The following is a 26,455-nucleotide window of genomic DNA, read 5'->3' as shown; positions in this document are numbered from 1 at the left end:
TACAGGAGGGTAGCTCTCCAGGAACAGGGTTGGAGACCCCTGTTCTACATAGTCTTATGCTGACCCACACTAGCTGCGTTTACACAGGCAGCACAATTCTGATATTTTTCCCACACATTTTTTATCACATCAGATCTTTTTCAGAACTGATCTGATTGGTCAAAAGACCTATTAGTGAAAAAAATATCAGAATTGGGCTGCCTGTGTAAACGCAGCCATAGTCCTTTATCAGGCTTCGGTACACTGGCAATGGTGGGCTGGGGAAGGTGAGACTCTTTGTGCTTATGGCGATGGGCTTGTCCTGTCTGCGGTGAATGGCCAGCTGGATAAGACGCTGCTGAAAGTGGTGTATGGCTTCTTAACCACCAACTGTTTGGTCCTCTTGCAGAAGATTTGCTAGTAATGCACGTCTCCTGGAAAGACATGGTTGTGGTCTTAGCATTTTACACTTTTTGTGGAAGGGACGTAGGGCAACACGCCTTTGTTGGTAAATGTATCAACCGAATGGGACCAGCTAGCGTATTGTTTAGGGACAATAAGGGGACATTGGGAGCTGCTTTTGAGAGCAATGATCAGTCAACAAAGTGAATGGACTGGGGGGCTGAAGAAGGTGTGAAAAGTCTTAGGAAGGCAGTTCTTACACAATATGAATTGTTGTGTATAGGAGATTGAGGAGAAATGGCACCTCAACCGCTCTCATTCACAACAATACATTGACTGTCTAAGCACAAATCTGCACAACCAAAACCCCCTTCCTCATCTCAAAGTAGTGTCTGTATATTGACTATGACAGATCATTATTGTCAATAGTAGCCCTTTGCAGGGGAATTTTGTAGACGTGTCTTTGTATTGTGTTTTGAGAATCTGCAGAGAGAATAATGAGGTGGTTGTGTCATTACTGTTGTAGTCTTTTAACCCTCTCAGTGTCCCTTGCTGGTTACTGTCCAACAATCTTGGTGTGCTCCATAACCGCAAGCTGTGTCCACTCCCTCATGCTTGTGTACCCAAAATACCCCCGCTATGGGGTATTTTTCAGCAAGGCACTGTGGATAACCTGAGTTTTACAAAAATAAAATGTAAAAAGAGAAGAGGTTGAATACATGGTTATGTGGAGTCATTCCATTACATGGTCTGGAAGGTACTAACCACCTGTAACCCCATAACACAAACCATACAAACACTACCCAATTCATGTTTATACCATGCTTACTGTAAATTGAGCCGTCAGCTTGTAAATATTGTGGCCAACTTACCTTCACCTTGTGCAGAGCTAGGGGTTGGAAGCACATGTTGGTGGAATCAGATTCTGTACCACCTACAACAAAATACACAACAATACACCATTTAACCACCACACTAATTGTATTGATCTCTGTTAGACTTGCTAGCTAAGCATACCTAATATGGACATTTCAACATTGTCAGATTGCTGTTAGCTAACTAGCGTCACTAAATTGGCAGCAAGATTGCTAGCCAGCTGAGACTGGCTGAGAACAAACTAACCAACCATAGATGATTTATAAACATTCATCACTGCTACCAACACACAGAGAGTGAGTTAGCTATATCAACAATTATATTTTTAGTAACGAAGTGTTATCCAGACAAGGGTGGAATAGATGGCTACCAAATTGAGATACTCTTTATTTGGTAACATTAGCTAGCTTATGTTAGCTAACATCAGTCAAAGATAGAACGAACAAACAAACATGTTTACTCTGTTGAAGGTAGCTACCAGTCTAGCTGTGACTACCAAGGCATAGGCGAAATTGATTTACAGTGTGTATACCAAAACATAGCTATATGATTTAGCTAATTGCTTTCAGAGTTCAATACAGCATTGTAACATTAGCTAGCTAGCTAACTTACCCAGCTAGGCTAGCAAGCTAGCTAACGTTAGGTTACCTTTAATTGAGAATCTTCCATTTTGTTGTGGAAAAAATACATTATAAAATCGATGGTATCGCATCACTTCTCAGCTGTCGTCGAAATGGATTCCTCATCAGTTCAGCCTGAAAATCACTCTGATAATCTTTGGTCACCGCATCATTCTTGATAGCCGCAAGCCACTGGCAGAATCGGGGTGAATCTCTGGTAGGTAGAATGGTGAAAGATAACTCATTTTCGTGCTTGTTTGTAATTAGCACAGCCAGGCACAGAACACCACACGGGCATGATGACAAAAAGTGAAAAACTAAAGTTTTCAAAAAAATCTTGCCTAGACGTTCTGAGATGACTGTGTGTTGGTCGTTCGAAGTAAACAACGCCATTATTCATGTTTGTGGCCACGCCCCCTCTACCTAGCGGGCTGTATCAGCATTCGCTATGAATGCCGGACTTTGTGGTTCACTATGAGCAGACGAATACACGGAGTCGAAACTTCCCGATTCTACCAGTGAAATGAAAATGTGATAGCTCTAGCTTGTGGTTTGGATAATTGTGATGTTTATGATAAAAACGTAATTTTGTTAATATATTAATGATTATATGCCATGGCAGAGACAGGGTGAAATGACCCTTTAAGTTTAACTAGCTAGTTAAAGTGGCTGAATTAATAATCATATTGTGTTAGCTTTCTGCCGTGTTTGAGAAGTCAAAGCTCTTTGGATGAGTCATCTGTACAACTGCCACTATCTTCATTTCCTTGTGTTTTTTTCTCCTCTCTGTTCTCGGCCTGTCTTCTCCTCTCCTCTCATCTCCGAGTAGAGCAGGAAGGCCAGTTGCCCTAGCGACTCCAGACTTCACACAGACATAGCCTACACATGCTGCTCTGTTCTTTCTTAAGACAAGTATGCATCAAAACTTTGTTCATTTGACAATGTCTCTCGTTCACATTGTCTTGTAAATGTCCAAACTCACTAAAAATGACATTCGGTAGCTCCTACCTATATATTAATAACTTTATGAGCTGGATTGCTTGTCTTTGCAATTTGTTTATTTTCGTTTGCGCTCGTTAGCATATTTAGCTAGCAGCCTCCATTGAAATTCGCTATTACTTGTGATAACTTTGTTAGCATTCTGGTAATGCCCAATGGGCTTTTTTGAGTTTTTTGATGCCCACTTGTGTACTAAGCCAGTAAATACCTTTCTTCTCCCATATGGGGTATGACGATATGAACATCTGAATACAGCCCAACCCTAAGGAAAACGCGTCAGAGTTTGGAAAAACTGCTCCCAACTAATTTGGTGTGAAAGCCCTCTAATAGTATATGGCTGGAGGTCAGCATGCTCTCTGAGGAACAGTAGCTAAGTGAACAACAACACAACAACCAAAGCAGCTCAAGCCTGTAATTGGCACAGTGGGACTTTGGAGCCAGCAGCTTATAGGCTTCGTGTGAGGGGAGGGAGGGTGTTGGGATGTGACCAGAGCCAAGGGGGTTTCTATGAAGCAAGCTAGATCTACTCAGGGTTTTCTAAAGCTAACCAGCTTCAGTTAGCTTCATATTCCAGCTCAGGCTTCATTCGCCTGCCGCTAAATCTAGCAGGCTTGTAACTGGGCGTGCATGGCGCACATGGCTAGTCGAATACCGAACTCTTCATCGAGACAATGTTGAAAGCAATCAATCCATGGGCAACATCAGTGCCACATTTTCATTTGTGCCAAAATCAAAACGAAAGAAAAAAGTTATTGCAAATTGAGTAGGCTATGGTGTGAAATAGGCTTTTAGATGTGACATCTTTCTTTTATTACTTATCTTTGATGGCAACATTGGTGTGCTTTGGTGTGCTTATCAATGCACAACCACAAGCAACTTTCTTCCCACCCGTCGATAAAATAATTGTATTAAGTCATACAAAAGTGTTACTCTGCGTGAAGTTTAAAATGCATCCTGTCATTACTAAATGTGTAATGTGATATATTTTAACATTACTATTTTTTTTACAAACAAATAAATATTGGATTAATAAAATATTTAAAATCAGTCGTATTCCTCAAATGAAGGGGATGATGATGCAATCTTTGCAAAAGGGAGGGAATTTGATTTAATTGGTCCTCAACTCATGGCTCAGTCATTTCATTCAGGGTAAGTGGAGTTAGCCCTGAGTTAGCCTGCCTCGGAGCAGGTTAGTTCTGAAGGATTCATTGTCATAGAAATTTACCTGGCTAAAAAGGTGAGCCACTTTCATATGACCGGTTATCAGAGTTGACCTGCTTCGTTGGATACGCCTCTGGGCTCTGGTCAAAAGAGGTGTGCACTAGATAGAGAACAGGGTGCCATTTGCAACGCAGCCTGTTGTGTAAGGTATTACGGTCGCTCTGTCTTAAAATAGTCAAGGGCCCTACTGGCCACCTGTTAGCTAAGCGTCGCTTACTGCATAGGGAGGTTAGTGGGGTTACGGCATCAGAGATGGATAGTCTCTCTCTCTCTCTCTCTCAAACAGAATTAAAAGATGTTGGAGATGTTAATCAACTTTTTATCTCAATATCAAATCATTTTTGTGTACATTTTAAGTACCTTACTGTGATTGTTTTCAATTAAAATGTGTAAGTCGCTCTGGATAAGATCGTCTGCTAAATGATGTAAATGTAAAATGGTAAAAAAAAAGAAACAAAAATAACTTCTTAGCAAGAGCAATTTCTCAAGCAAGAATTTAGCTAGGACTGTCTGGGAGTGGTCTGAGTGGGGAGGGGAAAACTAGCTGTTATTGGCAGAGAGGTTTGGAACTCTCTTATTGGTCTGTTAACTAATTTACAGCCTGGTGATGTCAACAGACCAAAACTTTGGTTAGTAGCATCAGAAGGGGTTTAGCCTAGTCAATGGGTGCAAGGTTTAGAACATAGATATAGCCCAAATGGATTATATAGAGATTGAATGTAGAACACAATGATTCTTTACTGTTCTTTATGGCAGATATATATTGCTGTCTGTTGTAGACAACGCATCTCTATTGTCTCATAATGTTATGCCTTCATGAACAAGCCCTCTCTTTGTATGTAATGAGCAATTTCTATGTTCGATCAGGTTCAAGTCCGGGCTCTGGCTGAGCCACTCAAGGATATTCAGAAACTTGTCCCGAAGCCACTACTGCGTTGTCTTGGCTGTGTGCTTAGGGTCATTGTCATGTTGGAAGGTGCAGGTTTTCCGCTTTGGAGCGGGGGCTGTGAGGTACCGGAACACATTGAGAAAAAAAGTATCAAACACAACGTAGCAGCCAAGTAGCCTACTATCTATGGTGGTGAAATGGACAGCACTTTCCAAGGTGCTAATTAATTCAAAGCTTTTTAGACGTCACTGCAGTATGCCCACATACTTGAGTATAGCTGCGGGGCTTACACAAGTCCGAATTTCTTATATCCTAATTTTCTAGACATCAATGTACAGCAGAACACCCACCATCAAATCAAATCAAATTTGATTTGCCACATGCGCCGAATACAACAGGTGTAGACATTACCGTGAAATGCTTACTTACAGCCCTTAACCAACAATGCATTTATTTCTTAATATAAAAGTAAAATAAAACAACAACAACAAAAAAGTGTTGAGAAAAAAAGATCAGAAGTAAAATAAAACAACAGTAGGGAGGCTATATACAGCATATGCACACATACTCAGCTGTGGGGCTTACAAGACCCACATTTCATATAATTTTCAAGACATCAATGTAGCAGTAGAACAAATATCCCAATATCGGAATATAACTTCAAGTAAAATAAATCAATGTAGGCTACAGCAGAACACACATATGAGAATATATAGGCCTCTTGCCTATGTGATAATATGAAGCACATATTCAGAATACAAACTTGTTCTGTGCTGTGAAGGTAAAGGATCAAACATTTCCTACCTTAGTTTTCAAAACCTCCCACAATGACTCTCCCCATGTCAAGTCCATTTAACTCCTGAGAGTCAACTTCTTGCTCAAAGCCATGAGCGGGCATGTGGCTGTGATGTTTAGCCTCCTAAGGCTGTTCTGAAGACTGGCTGTAGTGTCAATTTTTGTTTCATTTTTTGTGTTAACCTGGGTGTCCTCTTTAGCCTTGTCTACAAGGCTTGCTACCACCAAATGCACCTTGGTTCAGGCATGTTCAAAACCCTTTTTTTTTTTTTTATGTCTGATGCATAGGATGTTAATTTAATGCACATTCCACCCACTCTTTTGCTAGTTTAATCCCTCCAGTCGTTTCTAGACCCAAGCTCCCTACCTTTCTGCATGTTGTACAGCCCAACTTTGAATTCTGCATGACAAGCTAGGGGTTATACGTTTGCTTGTTCTTGAACTGCAAATTGCACCTGCTCCGAGCACTTTGTCGGTGGATGCACTGCCCCCCTCCCCCCCAGCTCCCCGTCTCCCTCTCCCGCTGAGTGACTCGCTAGTAGGCCAACTAGCTAGTGGATGTGCCGGTGGTGGTGCTGAACTGGCGGAATTAGTATCGCCACCAGGAACAGTTTGCCCCTAACTCCTCTCCTCCGGCACTGACAGTTCTCTGGCTCGTTCTGGGTTCGATTCACCATCTTTCTCTGGATTTTTGGACTTGAAAAATGTCAAAATCGACTGGCTTTTCTTATAAAAAAATTATTTGGCTTTCCCACGATTCAAATTCAGTAGGGAGACGACTGGACTAGGCTACGTTGACGTGATTACGTAGGGACCTCTTCACTAGCTGACCACCACTACCAAGACCTGTGTCAAGATCAGTTACTTACCCCACTGGCCCTCCCCATAACCTCTATGTACAAATAAGAGAGCAGGTCTGGAATCAGTGTGGCAGGATAAGATGATTACAGAGAAGGATCACCGCGCTTTTACATTATGGTCTTTCTGGGGGGCGGGAGAAATAACGAGGAGGCAACTTGATTTAACGCTGATCGAATTTATTAGAATGTCTACAGTGCGAATAGTGAGATAATTAATAAATCATGCCGCGAGAGTACCGGATCTGGGCAAATAGGTGCCGGAACAAACAAAATCAAATCTGACAGGATCCGGCTCAAATTAATCACTGCTCGAAGCTCTATGGACAATTCCTTCAACCTCATGGCTTGGTTTTTGCTCTGACATGCACTGTCAACTGTAGGACCTGATATAAACAGGTGTGTGCCTTTCTAAATCATGTCCAATTTACCACATGTGGACTCAAATCAATTGTAGAAACATCTCAAGGATGATCAATGGAACAGGATGAACCTGAGCTCAATTTCAAGTATCATAGCAAAGGGTATGAAAACGTATGTAAAAAAAACTTTTTTTTATTTTAAAAAGTTATATACATTAGCAAATATGTCTAAACATCTGTTTTTGCTTTGTCATTATGGAGTATTGTGGGTAGATTGATGAGGATTTTTATTTATTTAATCTGTTTTAGAATAAGGCTGTAACATAAAATGTGGAAAAAGTCAAGGGGTCTGAATACTTTCTGTAGAACCATGTATACCATGTAGAACAAGTGTGTCTCTGATAAGGAATCACATCAGCTCTCGTCATTGCGTTTCTATCTGGAACATTCCTAATTTTATGCAAAAACATGGCTCAGATGGTAGTGTTGCTTCTGATAGTGTTAATTAATACATTTTAATATGCAGTGCTTTTTGGAAAGTATTCAGACCCATTGACTTTTTCCACATTTTGTTACATGCCTTATTCTAAAATGGATGAAATAAAAATAATTCCTCAGGAATCTAAACACAATACCCCATAATGACAAAGCGAAAACAGCTTGAAAATATTAGCAAATGTTTAACATTTAAACATTATTTAAAAAATAATGTATTTACATAAGTATTCAGACCCTTTGCTATGGGACTCGAAATTGAGCTCAGGTGCATCCTGTTTCCATTGATCATCCTTGAGATGTTTCTACAACTTGATTGGAGTCCACCTGTGGTAATTTATATTGATTGGACATGATTTAGAAAGGCACACACCTGTCTATATAAGGTCCCACAGTTGACAGCGCATGTCAGAGCAAAAATCAAGCCATGAGGTTGAAATAATTGTCCGTAGAGCTCCGAGACAGGATTGTGTCGAGGCACAGATCTGGGGAAGGGTACCAGCATTGAAGGTCCCCAAGAACTCAGTGGCCTCCATCATTCTTAAATGGAAGAAGTTTGGAACCACCAAGACTCTTCCTAGAGCTGGCCGCCCGGTCTAACAGAGCAATCGGGGGAGAAGAGCCTTGGTCAGGGAGGTGACCAAGAACCCAATGGTCACTCTGACAGAGCTCCAGAGTTCCTCTGTGGAGATGGGAGAAACTTCCAGAAGACAACCATCTCTGCAGCACTCCACCAATCAGGCTTTTATGGTAGAGTGGCCAGACGGAAGCCACTGCTCAGTAAAAGGGACATGACAGCCTGCTTGGAGTTTACCAAAAGGCACCTAAAGGACTTTCAGAGCATGAGAAACAAGATTCTCTGGTCTGATGAAACCAAGATTGAACTCTTTGGCCTGAATGCCAAGCGTCACTTCTGGAGGAAACCTGGCACCATCCCCACGGTAAAGCATGATGGTGGCAGCATCATGCTGTGGGGATATTTTTCAGCGGCAGGGACTGGGAAACTCGTCAGGATTGAGGCAAAGATTAAAGATTAATGGAGCAACGTACAGAGAGATCCTTGATGAAAACCTGCTCCAGAGCGCTCAGGACCTCAACATGACAACAACCATAAGCACACAGCCAAGACAACGCTGGAGTGACTTCGGGACAAGTCTCTGAATGTCCTTGACTGGCCCAGCCAGAACCCAGACTTGAACCCGATCGATCATCTCTGGAGAGACCTGAAATTAGCTGTGCAGCAATGCTCCCCATCCATCCTGACAGAGCTTGAGAGGATCTTCAGAGAAGAATGGGAGAAACTCCCCAAATACAGGTGTGCCAAGCTTGTAGCATCATACCCAAGAAGACTCAACACTGTAATCGCTGCCAAAGGTGCTTCAACAAAGTACTGAGTAAACGGTCTGAATACCTATGTAAATGTAATATTTACGTTTTTTTCTTTTAATACATTTGTAAAAATTGATAAAAACCTGTTTTTGCTTTGTCATTGTGCGGTATTGTGTGTAGATTGATGAGGGAAAAAAACAATTTATTCAATTTTAGAATAAGGCTGTAACGTAACAAAATGTGGAAAAAGTCAAGTGGTCTGAATACTTTCCAAAGGCACTGTATAATTAATTTAATTAATATTAATGTATTAATATTTCATTAATATATACACAGTGTACAAAACATTAGGATCAGCTTTAATATTGCAGATAGATTGTAACTTCCATCAATGTAATTGTCTGCATCACTTCCAATCCCCCATATGTAGTTTTTTTCTCGCAAATATATATTTACACACACATACACATACATACATACATATAAATACATATACATACATATATATACACATATCCTTTAAAAAAATATATTTCCCTTTATTAATTGTGTCAAGTTGGCTGGATGTCCTTTGGGTGGTGGACCATTCTTGACACACATGGGAAACTGTTGAGCATGAAAAACCCAGCAGCGTTGCAGTTCTTGACACACTAAAACCGGTGCGCCTGGCACCTACTACCATACCCTGTTGGAAGGTACTTAAATCTTTTGACTTGCCCTGGCACCTACTACCATACCCCGTTGGAAGGTACTTAAATCTTTTGACTTGCCCATTCACCCTCTGAATGGCACACATACACAATCCATGTCTCAATTGTCTCAAAGCATCTTCAACCAGTCTCCTCCCCTTCGTCTACACTGATTTTTTTGGGGACACAAATGTTCTTTTAACGTTCCCATGAAACGTGTCTAGAACATTAATATCTGATATTCTGAGAACATGGCAACCATGTTCTGTGTATATTTGTGGTTTTACCGGTATGGCATACCCCAATTATCTATTTTGCGGGGACGTACCGGACCGTCTTACTTTTACCCCTGCTCCTAACCCACAGAAAAATGGACACATTAATGTTCTTGCAACATTCTCATGAAACGTGCCTATAACATGAATATCTTAAGTTCTGAGAACATGGTAACCACGTTCTGGGTAAGTTCTATTTGACATGAAGGGAATGGTCTCTTGGAAACATTCCTTGCACATCACGGAAACATTCCTATGAAACCGTTAGTCAATGACCTAATGAGACTCTTAAGGGAATGTTCTCTTAAGTTATGGGAATGTTTGTTGTTAGCTAAATAGCGGCCAGTTTCCAGTCTTTGATGGCGTGAAACATCAGCTGTTAACAATGTATCGATTAACCAGAGATGCTCATCTGGTCACTCGTCATTCAATGAATGAATGGTGTTTTAAGGGTGTATTATTATTAGCCATATCAGCCAGTCAATCAGTTAGCCTAGTGTGGTATGTGGACTATCGAACTTACTCTCTGTGATCTTCTGCAAGGCCAGTACATCATCGGGAGTGATCACCGTGTTCGCGAGCAGTCCCTCCTCCATGGTCGCCGGGATGTCCGTCGAGTTGCAGCCTTTTTTTACTTTCATCGCCGCCGTTGGGTTTGGGTTCGCGTTCGGACTCGTCTGGCCATCGGTGTTGTTACTGCTGCTTCCTCCAGTATCTCTTCCGCCACCGCAACTGCCGGGATTATTACCCACGGACTTCTCAGCGTTTGATCGGTCCTGGCTGTTGCCACTGCTGGTACAAGAATAACTCATTCTCCGTCCCTCCTCTCCCTTCTCAAAGCCCGGGCAAGAAACAAAAAACAGCCGTCCTCCCTCCTTGCTGCTCTCCCTCCCTCCCTCCCTCTCTGAAGGCTGCACAGCTGCTGTCTGTGTAGCTCCTTCGTGCTTAATTCAAAGCCCTTCTTCTTTCAGAGTTGAAGTCTGGCGTGTGCAGTAGATGATGTTGCTGTAGTTGCTCTCTCACCGAATGAACTAGCCAACAGCACACTAGTAGCCTATGACCGAAATGATCTCTGGTAGGGTCATCTCCGGTACGGTCGCTGCCTCGTAAAGATGGTAAGCCAAGGCAAAGTGAGCTTTATGCCTATTGGTCGTAAGCTAATTGAAAAAGGAGGGTGAGTGGATGGTTTTTTAAGCGGTCTCGAGGAATTGGCTGCATCATTTTCCTACCCAACCTGGTCTCAGAGCATTTCGTATTATTCTGTAAGTAAATTTGAGACACTCAATTTAGTATGATATGTTACGTTTCGTATGGTATGTATTCATTTGTGGATGTCTATCATCCATTTTGTATGATATGTTATGAATTACAATTCGTATATGTTACGAATTTGCAAAACAGACAAGATCTTAGGAATTTGTAAAATGTACAATATGTTACGAATTTGCAAAAAGCTAAAATGCTAAAGTTGTCCGTGATGATATTCAAACATGCAACCTTTGGATTGCGAGACGTTCGTTTTTATATGGCTACCCATCCACCCCGACCAACCACCCTCCATTCATTTTTGCCTTAAGTAACCTTCTGTCTTAAATATAACCATACCAAACGTTACATATCATACTAATTTAAGTCACACAGATTTATATTTTCTATGTTACGCCTTGTCTATGAGACCAGGCTGTCTTACCTAGAGCCCTGGTTGAGCTCCAAATGCTCAAACTGCAGCTTATCCACAAACATGATGTGGTTATAAAATGCAGCTATTGGGTGCTAAGGCTTCACCACTCCTCTATGGTATGGTCCGTTTTGATGTGAGCCTGATGACTCACACTAAATGATTGCGCTGCTGTGTCGTTTGCTACAAATTAGTCTGAGACTGCCATCATTGAAGTTGTTTGTGGTGACAAGGGGTGTTGTACAAAAAGTAATCAGTGATTGGATCATCTCTAACCAATCAGAGTATCAAAGCCAATGACACATTTTCAAACCACCGCTTTACCCACTTGTGTTCTGGCTCTGGCCCAACCCATCGGTTTCTGGACCAATCAGATGGCCCAACATTTTTTTGCATTCAGTGAAAGGTCGGGGAGGTACTCAGATACAGATTCATTGCGGAGAAGAAACTAATGTCCGTGGGCGTGGCATAGAGTTTGGCCGGAGCCTGGGTAGCCAGGCAATTTTGATGTCACTCAAAAAGCTGATATGATGCTGCCTTCTGATTCCCTCAAGAGAAGGCAATTAGGCCTATTGGTTTGCAGAGGACCAAACAGATTTGTATTAATCATATGGGGAAGTCTATAATTCTCCAGATGATCTAATTTTTTTTGCAGCACATGCATTAGGAAATGCAATTGAAGTGCAACTGAGTAACCACAACACTGAATGCCTTAGTAGTATTTCATTACTCTCTTGACATACGTGTTGCCTCCCACAATGTACCAATGTTCCGGCTTGCCTAGGGTCTGAGTTTCCAAGACTAGTATTTCATTGGATAACATATAGCCTGTTAGTTCCCTACCCTGTACTGACCAGACCATGTAGTGTCAATGGACTAGACAGCAGTCTACACATCATTTATTTCCTACCTTTAGGGTCATAGGTTGCATATTAATGAAGTGTCCTTCTCTCCTTGCCTCTGCAATACAACAGCTGCCTAGACATCCGTTCCAGCCATTAAATGAGCCCGTTCTCCCCAATTTGGGTGCCACCCGTCGCCAGTGTTATTGAAATGAACCCCAGGGTAAAAACAAACAGGCCCACACCAGTATGGCCAATGACATACAGACTACTTCATGAGATTTCCAGTGAATATCCCAGACGTTCTGGAATGTCACACAGATTCTGGAATGTTACAGCTGTTGCACACTGAACAAAAAATATAAATGCTATGTAAAAAATATAAATGCAATGTAAAGTGTTGGCCCCATGATTCATGAGCTAAAATAAAACATCCCAGAAATGTTCCATATGCACAAAAAGCTTATTTCTCTCAAATGTTGTGCACAAATTTTGTTTACATCCCTGTTAGTGAGCATTTCTTCTTTGCCAAGATAATCCATTCACCTGAAACGTGAGGCATATCAAGAAGCTGATTAAACAGCACGATCATTACACATGTGCACAATAAAAGGCCACTCTAAAATGTGCAGTTTTGTCACACAACACAATGCCACAGAAGTTTTGAGGGAGCGTGCAATTGGCATACTGACTGCAGGAATGTCCACCAGAGCTGTTGCCAGATAATGTAATGTTCATTTCTCTACCATAAGCCGCCTCCAACATCGTTTTAGAGAATTTGGCATTACGTCCAACCGGCCTCACAACTGCAGACCACGTATAACCACGCCAGCCCAGGACCTCCACATCCGGCTTCTTCAACTGCTGGATCATCTGAGACCAGCCACCCGGACAGCTGATAAAACTGTGGGTTTGCACAACTGAAGAATTTATTTCACAAACTGTCAGAAACCATCTCAGGGAAGCTCATCTGCATGCTCGTCATGGGGTCTTGATCTGACTGCAGTTCGGCATCGTAACTAACTTCAGTGGGCAAATGCTCACCTTCGATGGCCGCTCTTCACAGATGAATCCTGGTTTCAACTGTACCGGGCAGATGGCAGTACAGTATGGTGTTGTGTGGGCGAGTGGTTTGCTGATGTCTACGTTGTGAACAGAGTGCCCCATGGTGGCGGTGGGGTTATGGTATGGGTAGGTATAAGCTACGGACAACGAACACAATTGCATTTTATCGATGGCAATTTGAATGCACAGAGATACCATGATGAGATCCTGAGGCCCATTGTCGTGTCACGTGCATGAGGCAAATGGTGGTAACACCAGATACTGACTGGTTTTCTGATCCACGCCCTTAACTTTCTTTTAAGGTATATGTGACCAACAGATGCATATCTGTATTCCCAGTCATATGAAATCCATAGATTCGGGCATAATACATTTATCTCAATTGACTGATTTCCTTATATGAACTCTAACTCAGTAAAATCTTTGAAATTGTTGCATGCGTTTATATTTTTGTTCAGTGTAGAATCTCACTGAGGTTGTGGAATGTCAGGTCATCAATGAGGAAACGCTGCACCCTAGAGGCCAGCTGCCTCTACTCCAGAACCAGTCACAATGGCCATTTCAGCATAGGTTGTTTGTCATGGTTTGGTTTGTCATCAAGGCTGAAAACAGTTTCCAGAATTTTTTTTGCTAAGTTTGCATAGTTTGTTTCGACAAAAGGTGTAAGAACAGAAAGAGAACAATGCAAAAGAAAAGGGCAGACTCTATGACTGTGGAAAAGTATTGGCAGTCTTTTCTTTGTGGATTATGTTTAGCTTTTTCACTCAAAAGAATGTTTGTCTTACATCAGCCCAAAATCAGTGACAGAAGAATCCGTCACAAAACAATCCGTCACTCATTCTAAATAAACAGCAACTTGTGTACATTTTCATATGATACATACAGTGATGATGTGGTCCTCTGTAGCTCAATTGGTAGAGCATGGCGCTTGTAACGCCAGGGTAGTGGGTTCGAACCCCGGGACCACCCATATGTAAAAATGTATGCACACATGACTGTAAGTCGCTTTGGATAAAAGCGTCTGCTAAATGGCATATTATTATGTTCCTTAGCACAGGTCTTGTGCTGGGGGGGGTTCTATCCTTGTGGGAACATAAAGTCCCCACAAGGATAGTAAAACAACGAAAATTCTCCCTCATCGGGACATTTCCCACGTCTTATGAGGACAAAGGCTATTTTAAGCTTAGGGGTTAGGTTTAGGGTTACAATTAGGGTAAGGGGTTAGTGGTTAGGTTTAGGGTTCGGGTTAGGAGTTAGGTTTAGGGTTTGGGTTAGGGTTAGGGGTTAGGTGTTAAGGTTAGGGTTAAGGTTAGGGTTAGGGTTATGGTATGGGTTAGGTTTAGGGTTAAGGGTTAGGGAAAATAGGATTTTGAATGGAAATTCATTTTAGGTCCCCACGAGGATAGAAGAACATAACGTGTGTGTGTTGAATGTCTGTATACGGTAGAGTATACATGGTCACAGAGAGCTCCTGCCATAGGCTTGCTGACTGTGCTTGTCTCTTTGTCACGTCTGGGCTGCTGCTATCATCAGCAGAAACACACACACACACACACACACAGGAATGAATGCTAATGGTGTCACACACACACACACACACATTGATTTATACACATACTAGGAGCAGAGCCCCTCCACACAAAAACATCCAAAACATATGCATACTCTCACATTCACTGAGAAACACACACACACACACACACAGAAAGAGGCCTGGGCAATGTGCTGACCTCAGTAAGCTGTTCCCTACATGTTCATTGTTTGCTGAGGAGAGAGGAGTGGAGTGGATGGATGGCCGTAGCCTCTGTTTAGCATTGTAGAGCCACACCAGTTTCTTTCGATGCCGTTTTGTTCTGTCTCTAATTATTTGCTTTAGCAGCACAATTAAACACATAGAGAGTTAGAATAGCATTTTTCTGCTCTTCCATTGTACCAGACAGAGCGTGCCTGCCCTGGCTACGTATGGACGGGCAGTATACTGTACTGTACATGGAAATAATGGCAGCGCCACAATTCCTGTTAATTTAGATTCATTGTAAAAAAAAACTAAAGGAAAAGGAGCTGAAATGGAAAATTGCTCTGCCTCAGGCATACTATAAACTATTTCAAGATGCGGTTCATCATCGCTTACAGCAGGTGCATTTACTTAGAAGGACAGACAAGTGTACATACACAAGCATGTAGACAAAAACAAAACATATCTAGGAAGAATCTTGTAGTGCTGAGCAATTAGTGCTTTTTGAGGTCGATTTGGTTTTGGTTCCATTCTAAAACAAACATCACGTTTTATTTCGTTTTTTGGTTATTATATATTTTTTACATTAATGCACTTTACTTTATGTGGGTTGAATGCTGTAACAACACTGAATAAAACAATTAATAAAAGTCCCATGATGGTAGTGACTGCCCATTACTGCTTATCACTTATTACCCATCATTAATTCCTTGATATGTTTTGTTTTTGTCTACATGCTTGTGTATGTACACTTGTCTGTCCTTCTAAGTAAATGCACCGATGTACTGTAAGCGATGATGAACTACATTTTGAAATAGTTTATAGTATGTCTGTATACCACGGCAATATACCACGGCTAAAGGCTTTACCCAGGCACTCCACGTTGTGTCGTGCTGAAGAACTTCCCTTAGCCGTGGTATATTGGCCGTATACCACACCCCCTCGTGCCTTATTGCTTAAATATACAACACCACCTTGGGTCTTATTGCTGAATTATATCGTATACAGTAGTTGTGCTTGTTTTACCATATGTACAGGGTGTGAATTCTGTTTATCTGTCTATGTTGGTGTGTCTGTGTCTCTGTATGTCTGTGCTCCTGCGTGAACAGTAGATTTCTCTCTGTGAGCAAATGTGTGTGTGTGTGTGTGTGTGTGTGTGTGTGTGTGTGTGTGTGTGTGTGTGTGTGTGTGTGTGTGTGTCTGTGTGTGTGTGTGTATGCGCGCGCATGTCCATACATACAAAAATTAACCCATGCTACGTATACACGGGCCAATGTAAAGACGTGCATTCATTATTTGTCTGTCTGTCTGTCTGTCTGTCTGTCTGTCTGTCTGTCTGTCTGTCTGTCTGTCTGTCTGTCTGTCTGTCTGTCTGTCTGTCTGTCTGTCTGTCTGTCTGTCTGTCTGTCTGTCTGTCTGTCTGTCTGTCTGTCTGTCTGTCTGTCTGTCTGTCTGTCTGTGTGGTGTGTGTGTGTGTGTGTGTGTGTGTGTGTGTGTGTGTGTGTGTGTGTGTGTGTGTGTGTGTATGCGCCTGCCATCTCAGGCAGGCTCAGGCCCAGTAACAATGGATCCCAAAGCAAAGTGCTGACAGTGAAGTGGGTGTGGCCGACCCCTAGCCCTGAAGGTGTGTGTATATATACCCACACACACACCTCCCTGGCAGACCGCTCAGTGGAACCCTGCGAAACACACAGCTTACGTTTTAGGTAGGTCTGCAGGCAGATAGCTTCATGTTTATCTAATAGTTGTAATTTATTCCTATGTTTAGATAGGTCTTAACTGATGGGCACATAGCTTTATATTTATCTAACATGTGTAATATAGTCCTATCTGTTTAGGTAGGTCTGATTGGCCTTGGCAAATAGCTTTATGTTTATCAAATAGTGATGAACTATAAAGTTATTTCATTGGAGATTCTCCATTGAGCATGTTTTGTTTTTGTTTAGGACGTTAGGCTTAAGGCTTGATCTGGGTCCCGGAATCCGGCCCATAGACTTCTATTTGTCTGTGTGATAGAACTTCACAGGGCTATTAAAGCAGGGGACATAGGGTAATGTTTCCCAAATGATGGGTCTGGAACCAGTGGTGGGTGGCGACTGGGAGTTGTCACTGAATACTTGTTAGTAGCAGGATTTGTTTTTGTTTTGTTTTATCTTGTTTGGAGGATTAGAATACTATTATTTGAAAGGCTTCAGTTTAGGTGGAATGCTATAGAATAGTCTGAGAACCATTGAGGCTATAATGACAGGGAGCTTCAGTGGAGAGGTATCATGCATAGATCACTCTGTTTGTTTAAAAGAGTTTACCAGGGCTTTGGTAGAGCAGCAGATTAACAGGGAGAGCCTGGTGAATAGAGCTGGTCAGGCATCCTGCACACGTCTGTCTGAGGCGTTACCTCACGGTTCATTGAACTGTGTTGTTCTGTAGCTACAGGTCAGGGGACAAGAGGCTATGGGCCATTCACTGGCAGCTTCAAGGCGGAGTGGGATTTCTTGGTGTAGACATAAAAAAATTTTGGTCAAGAATGAACTGAATGATTTATATATCCCTCTGTCTCCCTCCCTCCTATCTCTCTCTCCATATCAGCCAGATACAGAAGGACATAATGGCTCTGACCAACCCCATGAACCCTGTGAACCCCATGCCCATGGGCCCATGGAAGATCACCGTGTACGACCAGGAGTACTTCCAGGGAAAGCGTATGGAGTTCACCGCCTGCTGCCAGAACATCATGGAGTGTGGCATGGAGAACATCCGCTCCCTTAAGGTCGAGTGTGGAGCGTAAGTATTCCCAAAACTTTTCCCAAAACATGGAAGTCTTAGAGGAGGTTTTCCAGCAGGCTAACATGAGCCAATGTCAGCCATTATTACACTGGGCACTGACTAATCTCTCTCTCTCCCTCCTTTTTTCTCTTCTGTAATTTCTCTCCTTTTTTCCTTTCTTTCTCTCTCTCATTACATCTCTCTCCTTCACTATCTCCCTCTTTCCATCTCCTGTTCTCTCCCTCCCTCATTCCCTCCATGCATCCCTCCTTTTGCCTCCGTCTAGCTGGGTGGGTTATGAGCACTCCAGTTTCTTTGGCCAGCAGTTTGTCCTGGAGAAGGGAGACTACCCCCGTTTCGAGGCCTACAGCGGCAGCAACTCCTACCGCATTGAGAGGATGATCTCCTTCAGACCCATCTGCTCCGCTGTGAGTCCTTGGATGCATTCCAAATGGCACCCTATTCCCTAAAGTAGTACACTATATAGGGAATATTAAAACACACAATACTATCCCATCCCACTCCACATTATCATGGATCATCACATTATTTTGGCAACATTATCAACATTATCTACAACACATCAAATCACACTGCATTACCTTTACTATAACAACTCAAGACAACATAACATCCTATGAAATTATCATGCCAAGGTTACCAGATTATATTTACATTGCATAATATTGTATAACCTTATGATATGTTCAATTATCAATAACAAAACATGAAATACTACAATAATGTAAACTGCTGGTTAAAATGTATCTCTCTCTCTCTCCATCTCTCTCTCTCTCTCTCTCTCGCTCTCTCTCTCTCTCTCTCTCTCTCTCTCTCTCTCTCTCTCTCGCTCTCTCTCGCTCTCTCTCAGAGCCACAAGGAGTCCCGTATGACCATCTATGAGAAGGAGAACATGATTGGTCGCCAGTTTGAGATGTGTGATGACTACCCCTCCCTGCAGGCCATGGGCTGGTTCAACAACGAGGTTGGATCCATGCACATCCAGAGCGGAGCGTAAGTACTAATGCCTTGACAGGGACACTGCCACTTCACACTAAATATACTACCACTGCTATTTCTGCTACTACTACAAGTACACAACTGCTCCCAAACCATCTACTCTATCAGCTTTAACTACAACTGAAATACTACTACTACTCTACTACTACTTGTACTACTACTACTACTACTACACTACTGACTCAGACCAATCTCTACTGCTAATATTGACTGCTTCTACTGTACATTACCGGCATTGGCCAATCTCTACTACTACTAATAACTTCTTCTTCTTCTTCTTCTTCTTCTTCTTCTTCTTCTTCTTCTTCTTCTTCTTCTTCTTCTTCTTCTTCTTCTTCTTCTTCTACTTCTACTACTACTACTACTACTACTACTACTACTACTACTACTACTACTACTACTACTACTACTACTACTACTACTACTACTACTACTACTACTACTACTACACTACTGCAGCTGGCTAACCTCTACTCTATAATTATATAATTGCAAACCTGAAGCTGCCACTCCAATACTACACTACACTGTACTGATTTTTGCACTTATATTGCCTGCACTACTCCGTCCTATTGCCAAGTTGATCCTCACCCTCATTCCCATTGGCCCACTCCGACTCAACTCACAGTAACAGTGTATCTGAATGGCCTGCTCTCTTCTCTCCCTGTAGCTTCGTGTGCTACCAGTTCCCCGGCTACCGTGGCCACCAGTACATCATGGAGTGCGACTGCCACGGAGGAGAGTACAAGTGTTACCGTGAGTTTGGCTCCCACGCTCAGACCCCTCAGATCCAGTCCATCAGGAGGATTCAGCACTGAGCAGGAAACACCTTCTTCATCCCTCCTCCTCTACTCCTCCTCTCCCCCCCCTCTTCTTCTACTTCCTACTCCTCCTCCCTCTCTTCTCTCCCCTCTCCTCCTCCTGCTCCGCCTCCTCTCCCTTGCCCATCCCAATTCCGCTGGTCCAGCTAGTCCAGGCAGGATCACGGGCCGGGCCTCAGGTGCTTACCGGCGACGTCACATGTTCACAACACATGTTTTTTTTAAAGCATCATGAAAGGAAGAACGAATTGAAGGGAGGAAAGACAGATAGAGGGAATGACACAGCTGAGAGAAAGAGTAATGAATCCTCGACTCCTCCGCAGAACGGTGACAACACCTCTGAACTTTTTGCTCCTCTTCGTCCACGACATCGTCATTATCATCGGCATCTTCTTCTTCTTCATCACCATCCTCATCATCACTATTGCCTGTCACTGTGGTTGGATGGTAAACATTGACTGATGAATAAAGAGAATGGGCTAAAGAAAGAGAGAATAACAAGACTGACTGGCATGTAGTTGTGTAACTGTGTTTGTCCTGTCCTGCACTTCCCACCCACATCCACACACACACACAAATATGGGGGAGAGAGGAGGGATACAGATGAGGCTTGACATGGGAATATAGTCCCGTGATAAACAGAGTTTATAGAGCATATGGCACTGATTAATTCACCTGCTTGCAGGTAACTGGGGGGAACTGCACAAGTGCAAGTGAGAAAGGACTCTATATTGGGGACCGGGTAGGAAACCCTGTTCTCTTGGATTGGGGAACAATTGCGTCGAGGACACTGTGTGGAGTGGCGGGGAGCCAAAATCCGCTGTTTCGGTGTAGCATGCAGTTATAGCCAAGAGTATTGCAGCTTGGGCAGTGCCCGAAGAAACGTGTGTGCATTTACGTACGGACAGAGTATTCAGCACTTACTGTAGGCCTGAAGAGTACCGCTATATCAAATAAAATAAAATACAATTGTATTTGTCACATGCGCTGAATACAACAGGTGTAGACCTCACAGTGAAATGCTTACTTACAAGCCCTTAACCAACAATGAAAACAATATATAACTAAAAAATAACAAGTAATTAAAGAGCAGCAGTAAAATAACAGTAGCGAGGCTATATACAGGGGGTACCGGTACAGAGTCAATGTGCGGGGTCACAGGTTAGTCGAGGTAATTGAGGTAATATGTACATGTAATAGTCCGGGTAGCCATTTGATTAGCTGTTAAGAAGCCCTAGACTTGGTGCTCCGGTACCGCTTGCCGTACGGTAGCAGAGAGAACAGTCTATGACTAGGGTGGCTGGAGTCTTTGACAATTTTTAGGGCCTTCCTCTGACACATCCTGGTATAGAGGTCCTGGATGGCAGAAAGCTTGGCCCCAGTGACTGGGCTGAACGCACTACCCTCTGTAGTGCCTTGCGGTCGGAGGCTGAGCAGTTGCCATACCAGGCAGTGATGCAACCAGTCAGGATGCTCTTGATGGTGCAGCCATAGAACTTTATGAGGATCTGAGGACCCATTCCAAATCTTATCAGTCTTTGTTGTGCCCTCTTCACGACTCTCTTGGTGTGTTTGGACCATGATACTTTGTTGATGATGTGGACACCAAGGAACTTGAAGCTCTCAACCTGCTCCACTACAGCCCCGTCGATGAGAACGGAGGCGTGCTCTGTCCTCTTTTCCTGTAGTCCATAATCATCTCCTTTGTCTTGATCAGGTTGAGGGAGAGGTTGTTAGCCTGGCACCACACGGCCAGGTAACTGACCTCCTCCCTATAGGCTGTCTCATTATTGTCGGTGATCAGGCCTACCATTGTTGTGTCGTCGGCAAACTTAATGATGGTGTTGGAGTCGTGCCTGGACATGCAGTCATGAGTGAACAGGGAGTACAGGAGGGGACTGAGCACGCACCCCTGAGGGGCCTCCGTGTTGAGGATCAGCGTGGCCGATGTGTTGTTACCTACCCTTACCACCTGCGGGCGGCCCGTCAGGAAGTCCAGGATCCAGTTGTAGAGGGAGGTGTTTAGTCCCAGGGTCCTTAGCTTAGTGATGAGCTTAGAGGGCACGATGGTGTTGAATGCTGAGCTTTAGTCTCAATGAATAGCATTCTCACGTAGGTGTTTCTTTTGTCCAGGTGTGAAAGGGCAGTGTGGAGTGCAATAGAGATTGCGTCATCTGTGGATCTGTTGGGGCGGTATGCAAATTGGAGTGGGTCTAGGGTTTCTGGGATAATGGTGTTGATGTGAGCCATGACCAGCTTTTCAAAGCACTTCATGGCTACAGACGTCAGTGCTACGGGTCGGTAGTCATTTAGGCAGGCTACCTTAGTGTTCTTGGGCACAGGGACTATGCTGGTCTGCTTGAAACATGTTGGTATTACAGACTCAGTCAGGGACATGTTGAAAATGTCAGTGAAGACACTTGCCAGTTGGTCAGCGCATGCTCGGAGTACACGTCCTGGTAATCAATCTGGCCCTGCGGCCTTGTGAATGCTGACCTGTTTAAAGGTCTTACTCACATTGGCTACGGAGACCGTGATCACATAGTCATCCGGAACAGCTGGTGCTCTCATGCATGCTTTAGTGTTGCTTGCCTCGAAGCGAGCATAGAAGTGGTTTAGCTTGTCTGGAAGTCTTGTGGTCCTCTGTAGCTCAGCTGGTAGAGCACGGCGCTTGTAACGCCAAGGTAGTGGGTTCGATCCCCGGGACCACCCATACACAAAAATGTATGCACGCACGACTGTAAGTCGCTTTGGATAAAAGCGTCTGCTAAATGGCATATTATTATTATTATTATTATTATTATTATTATTATTATTATTATTATTATTATTATTATTATTATTATTATTGTGTCACTGGGCAGCTCGCGGCTGTGCTTCCCTTTGTAGTCTGTAATAGTTTTCAAGCCCTGCCACATCGGACGAGCGTCAGAGCCGGTGTAGTACGATTCAATCTTAGTCCTGTATTGACTCTTTGCCTGTTTGATGGTTCGTCGGAGGGCATAGCGGGATTTCTTATAAGCGTCCGGGTTAGAGTCCTGCTCCTTGAAAGCGGCAGCTCTACCCTTTAGCTCAGTGCGGATGTTTCCTGTAATCCATGGCTTCTGGTTGGGGTATGTACGTACGGTCACTGTGGGGACGACATCATCGATGCACTTATTGATGAAGCCAGTGACTGATGTGGTGTACTCCTCAATGCTATCTGAAGAATCCCGGAACATGTTCCAGTCTGTGCTAGCAAAACAGTCCTGTATCTTAGCATCTGTGTCATCTGACCACTTTTTTATTAACCGAGTCACTGGTGCTTCCTGCTTTAGTTTTTGCTTATAAGCAGGAATCAGGAGGATAGAGTTATGGTCAGATTTGCCAAATGGAGGGCAAGGGAGAGCTTTATATGCGTCTCTGTGTGTGTAGTAAAGGTGGTCTAGAGTTTTTTTTCCTCTGGTTCCACATTTAACATGCTGGTAGAAATTAGGTAGAATGGATTTAAGTTTCCCTGCATTAAAGTCCCCGGCCACTAGGAGCGCTGCCTCTGGATAAGCGTGTTCCTGTTCACTTATGGCCTTATACAGCTCATTCAGTGCAATCTTAATGCCAGCATTGGTTTGTGGTGGTAAATAGACAGCTATGGAAAATATAGATGAAAACTCTCTTGGTAAATAGTGTGGTCTACAGCTTATCATAAAATACTCTACCTCAGGCGAGCAAAACCTCGAGACTTCCTTAGTGTTTGATTTTGTGCACCAGCTGTTGTTTACAAATATACACAGACCGCCACCCCTTGTCTTACCGGAGTCAGCCGTTCTATCCTGCCGATGTAGCGTATAGCCCGCTAGCTGTATGTTGTCCATGTCGTCGTTCAGCCACGACTCAGTGAAACATAAGATATTACAGTTTTTAATGTCCCGTTGGTAGGATAACCGTAATCTTAGGTCATCCAATTAATTCTCAAATGATTGAAGATTGGCCAATAGGATTGATGGGAGAGGCAGTTTACTCGCTCGCCATTGGATCCTTACAAGGCACCCCGACATACGTCCACGATATCTCCGTCTCTTTCTCATGCGAATGACGGGGATTTGGGCCTTGTCGGGTGTCTGTAGGATATCGTTCGCGGCCGCCTCGTTGAAGAAAAAATCTTTGTCCAATACGATGGCAGAAACATTATGTACAAAATAAATTACAAATAACGCGGAAAAACACAAATAATAGTACAATTGGTTAGAGGGCTGTAAAATGGCAGCCATCTTCTCCGGCGCCATCTTCGACTATTGGTTCAAGGCACTGCATTGCAGTGCTAGAGGCATCACTACAGACCCTGGTTCGATTCCAGGCTTTATCATAATCCGGCCGTGATTGGGAGTCCCATAGGGTGGAGCACAATTGGCCCAGCGTCGTCCGGGGTAGGCTGTCATTGTAAATAAGAATTTGTTCTTAACTGACTTGCCTAGTTAAATAAAAAATACAAATCAGTCAACCTAGCAGGATATTTACAAACAGCACAGGAAATCTGCTTTAAAGCAGTATCCAAATCCATCGGATGTAGTGATCACAATATAGTAGCCATATCTAGGAAAACAAAAGTTCCAAAGGCTGGGCCTAATATAGTGTATAAGAGGTCATACAATAAGTTTTGTAGTGATTTCTATATTGATGATGTAAATAATATTTGCTGGTCTGTGGTGTGTAATGAGGAGCAACCAGACGCTGCATTTATGAAATTGCTTATTCCAGTTACTAATAAGCATGCAGCCATTAAGAAAATAACTGTAAAAACTGTTAAATCTCTGTAGATTGATGAGGAATTGAAAAAGTGTATCGTTGAGAGGGATGAGGCAAAACGAATGGCTAATAAGTCTGGCTGCATAATCGATTGGCAAACGTACTGCAAATTGAGAAATTATGTGACTAAACTGAATAAAATGACGAAGAAACTATACTATGAAACAAAGATAAATGATGGAAAGAATGATAGTAAAAAGCTTTGGAGACCCTTAAATGAAGTGTTGGGCAAAAAGGCAAACTCAGCTCAATCATTCATTGAATCAGATGGCTCATTCATCACAAAACCCACTGATATTGCCAACTACTTTAGTTGTGTGGTCAGGTGCCACAAAGAGGGACTTAGGAAAATTACAATTGGCTCAGAACAGGGCAGCACGGCTGGCCCTTAAATTTACACGGAGAGCTAACATTAATAATGTGCATGTAAATCTCTCATGGCTCAAAGTAGAGGAGAGATTGACTTCATGCTACTTTTTTTGTAAGACGTTTTGACATGTTTAATATACTAGCACACAGCTCAGACACCCATGCATACCCCACAAGACATGCAACCAGAGGTCTCTTCACAATCCCAAAGTCCAAAGCAGACTATGGGAGGCACACAGTGCTACACAGAGCCATGGCTACATGGAACTCTATTCCACATCAGGTAACTGATTAAAGCAGTAGAATCAGATTTAAAAAACTGATAAAAATGCACCATATGGAACAGCGGGGACCGTGAAGAGAAACACACAGGCACAAACACACGCATATACTTACACAGGATAACACACGCACTCTACACACACATGGATTTTGCATTGTAGGTATGTGGTAGTGGAGTAGTGGCCTGAGGTCACACACTTATAATGTGTTGGGAAAAGTGTTATGAAATGTCATGTCATGTAATATTTATAATTGTATATTGTTGGGTTTTATTTTTCTCATAATTGGATTTGTATGTGATGAATAGCTTGGAAGGAATGCATTGATGATTAAGCATGAAGGGTTTGTACTGTACTGATATAAATTGTTTCACCTAACAAGCTGTGATTAATGTGAGGAGCTGTTTTAGGGAGTAGGGGGAGATAAGAACTTGTGTCTCAAAATACTAGACCTCACTGCCTCTTTGTGATCTGTGAACCGTCCTTGAACGTAGGTACATAGAGTACAGTGGAACGGTGTCTTTTCGGTGCTGACTCTGCAGGTTATTATCATAGCAACTATGCCTGGCAACAAATGGAGTGCCAAGGAGTTGAGACCAACCCCCGCGCCAACGGATTGGCTGAAATGGAGTCTGGACCACACTCAGTCCTTTGCTCTGGTTGGCCAACAGAAGAGGTGGAGGCTTTCTGTCAGAGTATTTGAGAAAGAATCTGTAAACAATAATTCTAGTTCTCTGTCGGCCCTGCGTGGTTTGTCAGTGAGCCCGTATACGAACTTTCATACTTATCATACATACATTTTGCATATAATAAATTAAGCTTGGATTGAAGATCTCTTGATTCTTATTCCAATACCAGATTTGAATTACGCAATTTCTAACAATTGGTGACCTCCGACTGTGATCTGGTAGCGGAACTTCACTTCGCTGGAATTCACCCAGCCTATTGGACATCACTGTCATCGAACCGTGTTTCACAAATTGCCCGGGCTTCTATAAAGGTAAGCAAAACACCTATTGTAATATAACTGAAGTTTTGCACATTGGCTTTATCCAAATTAATTTTGTGAAACACCTGTTTGATGTAAGTGAACCCTATTCTACTTTAAATAACAATTACAGTATACTACTTCGATTTCATAATGTATTATGCAAATGTTTGATAATTGTGATGGTTAAACCCATGGGAAATAGAGGAGGCTGTGTGCCCAAATAGAGGAGGCTGTGTGCCCAAATAGAGGAGGCTGTGTGCCCAAATAGAGGAGGCTGTGTGCCCAAATAGAGGAGGCTGTGTGCCCAAATAGAGGAGGCT

At 42.9% G+C, this 26,455-nt stretch overlaps 2 protein-coding genes across 2 annotated transcripts in view; one reads left to right on the top strand and one right to left on the bottom strand.

Moving 5' to 3' along the window:
* LOC311142542 (protein unc-119 homolog A-like) overlaps nt 1–10,600 on the bottom strand; it is a gene marked incomplete at both ends in the record, with an annotated part of 48,679 nt that extends 38,079 nt beyond the window's left edge. The window contains one exon of the mRNA XM_084178214.1: nt 10,312–10,600. Coding sequence (XP_084034340.1) covers nt 10,312–10,600 — 289 coding nt within the window. The remainder of the gene's footprint in view (nt 1–10,311) is intronic.
* A 7,113-nt stretch (nt 10,601–17,713) lies between these two features.
* Nucleotides 17,714–20,193, top strand: LOC311142700 (beta-crystallin A1-like; the record flags this gene model as incomplete). Its single annotated transcript, XM_084178357.1, has 4 exons — nt 17,714–17,889; nt 18,158–18,299; nt 18,743–18,885; nt 19,562–20,193. 4 exons carry the CDS (start codon nt 17,714–17,716, stop codon nt 19,707–19,709), a joined length of 609 nt encoding a protein of 202 aa, XP_084034483.1. The 3' UTR covers nt 19,710–20,193.
* Nucleotides 20,194–26,455: the final 6,262 nt, after the last annotated feature.

The sequence above is a fragment of the Coregonus lavaretus genome, assembly GCF_964263955.1.
Source record: "Coregonus lavaretus genome assembly, chromosome: 15".
Lineage (NCBI taxonomy): Eukaryota > Metazoa > Chordata > Actinopteri > Salmoniformes > Salmonidae > Coregonus > Coregonus lavaretus.
This window is presented reverse-complemented; position numbering and strand designations above follow the sequence as displayed.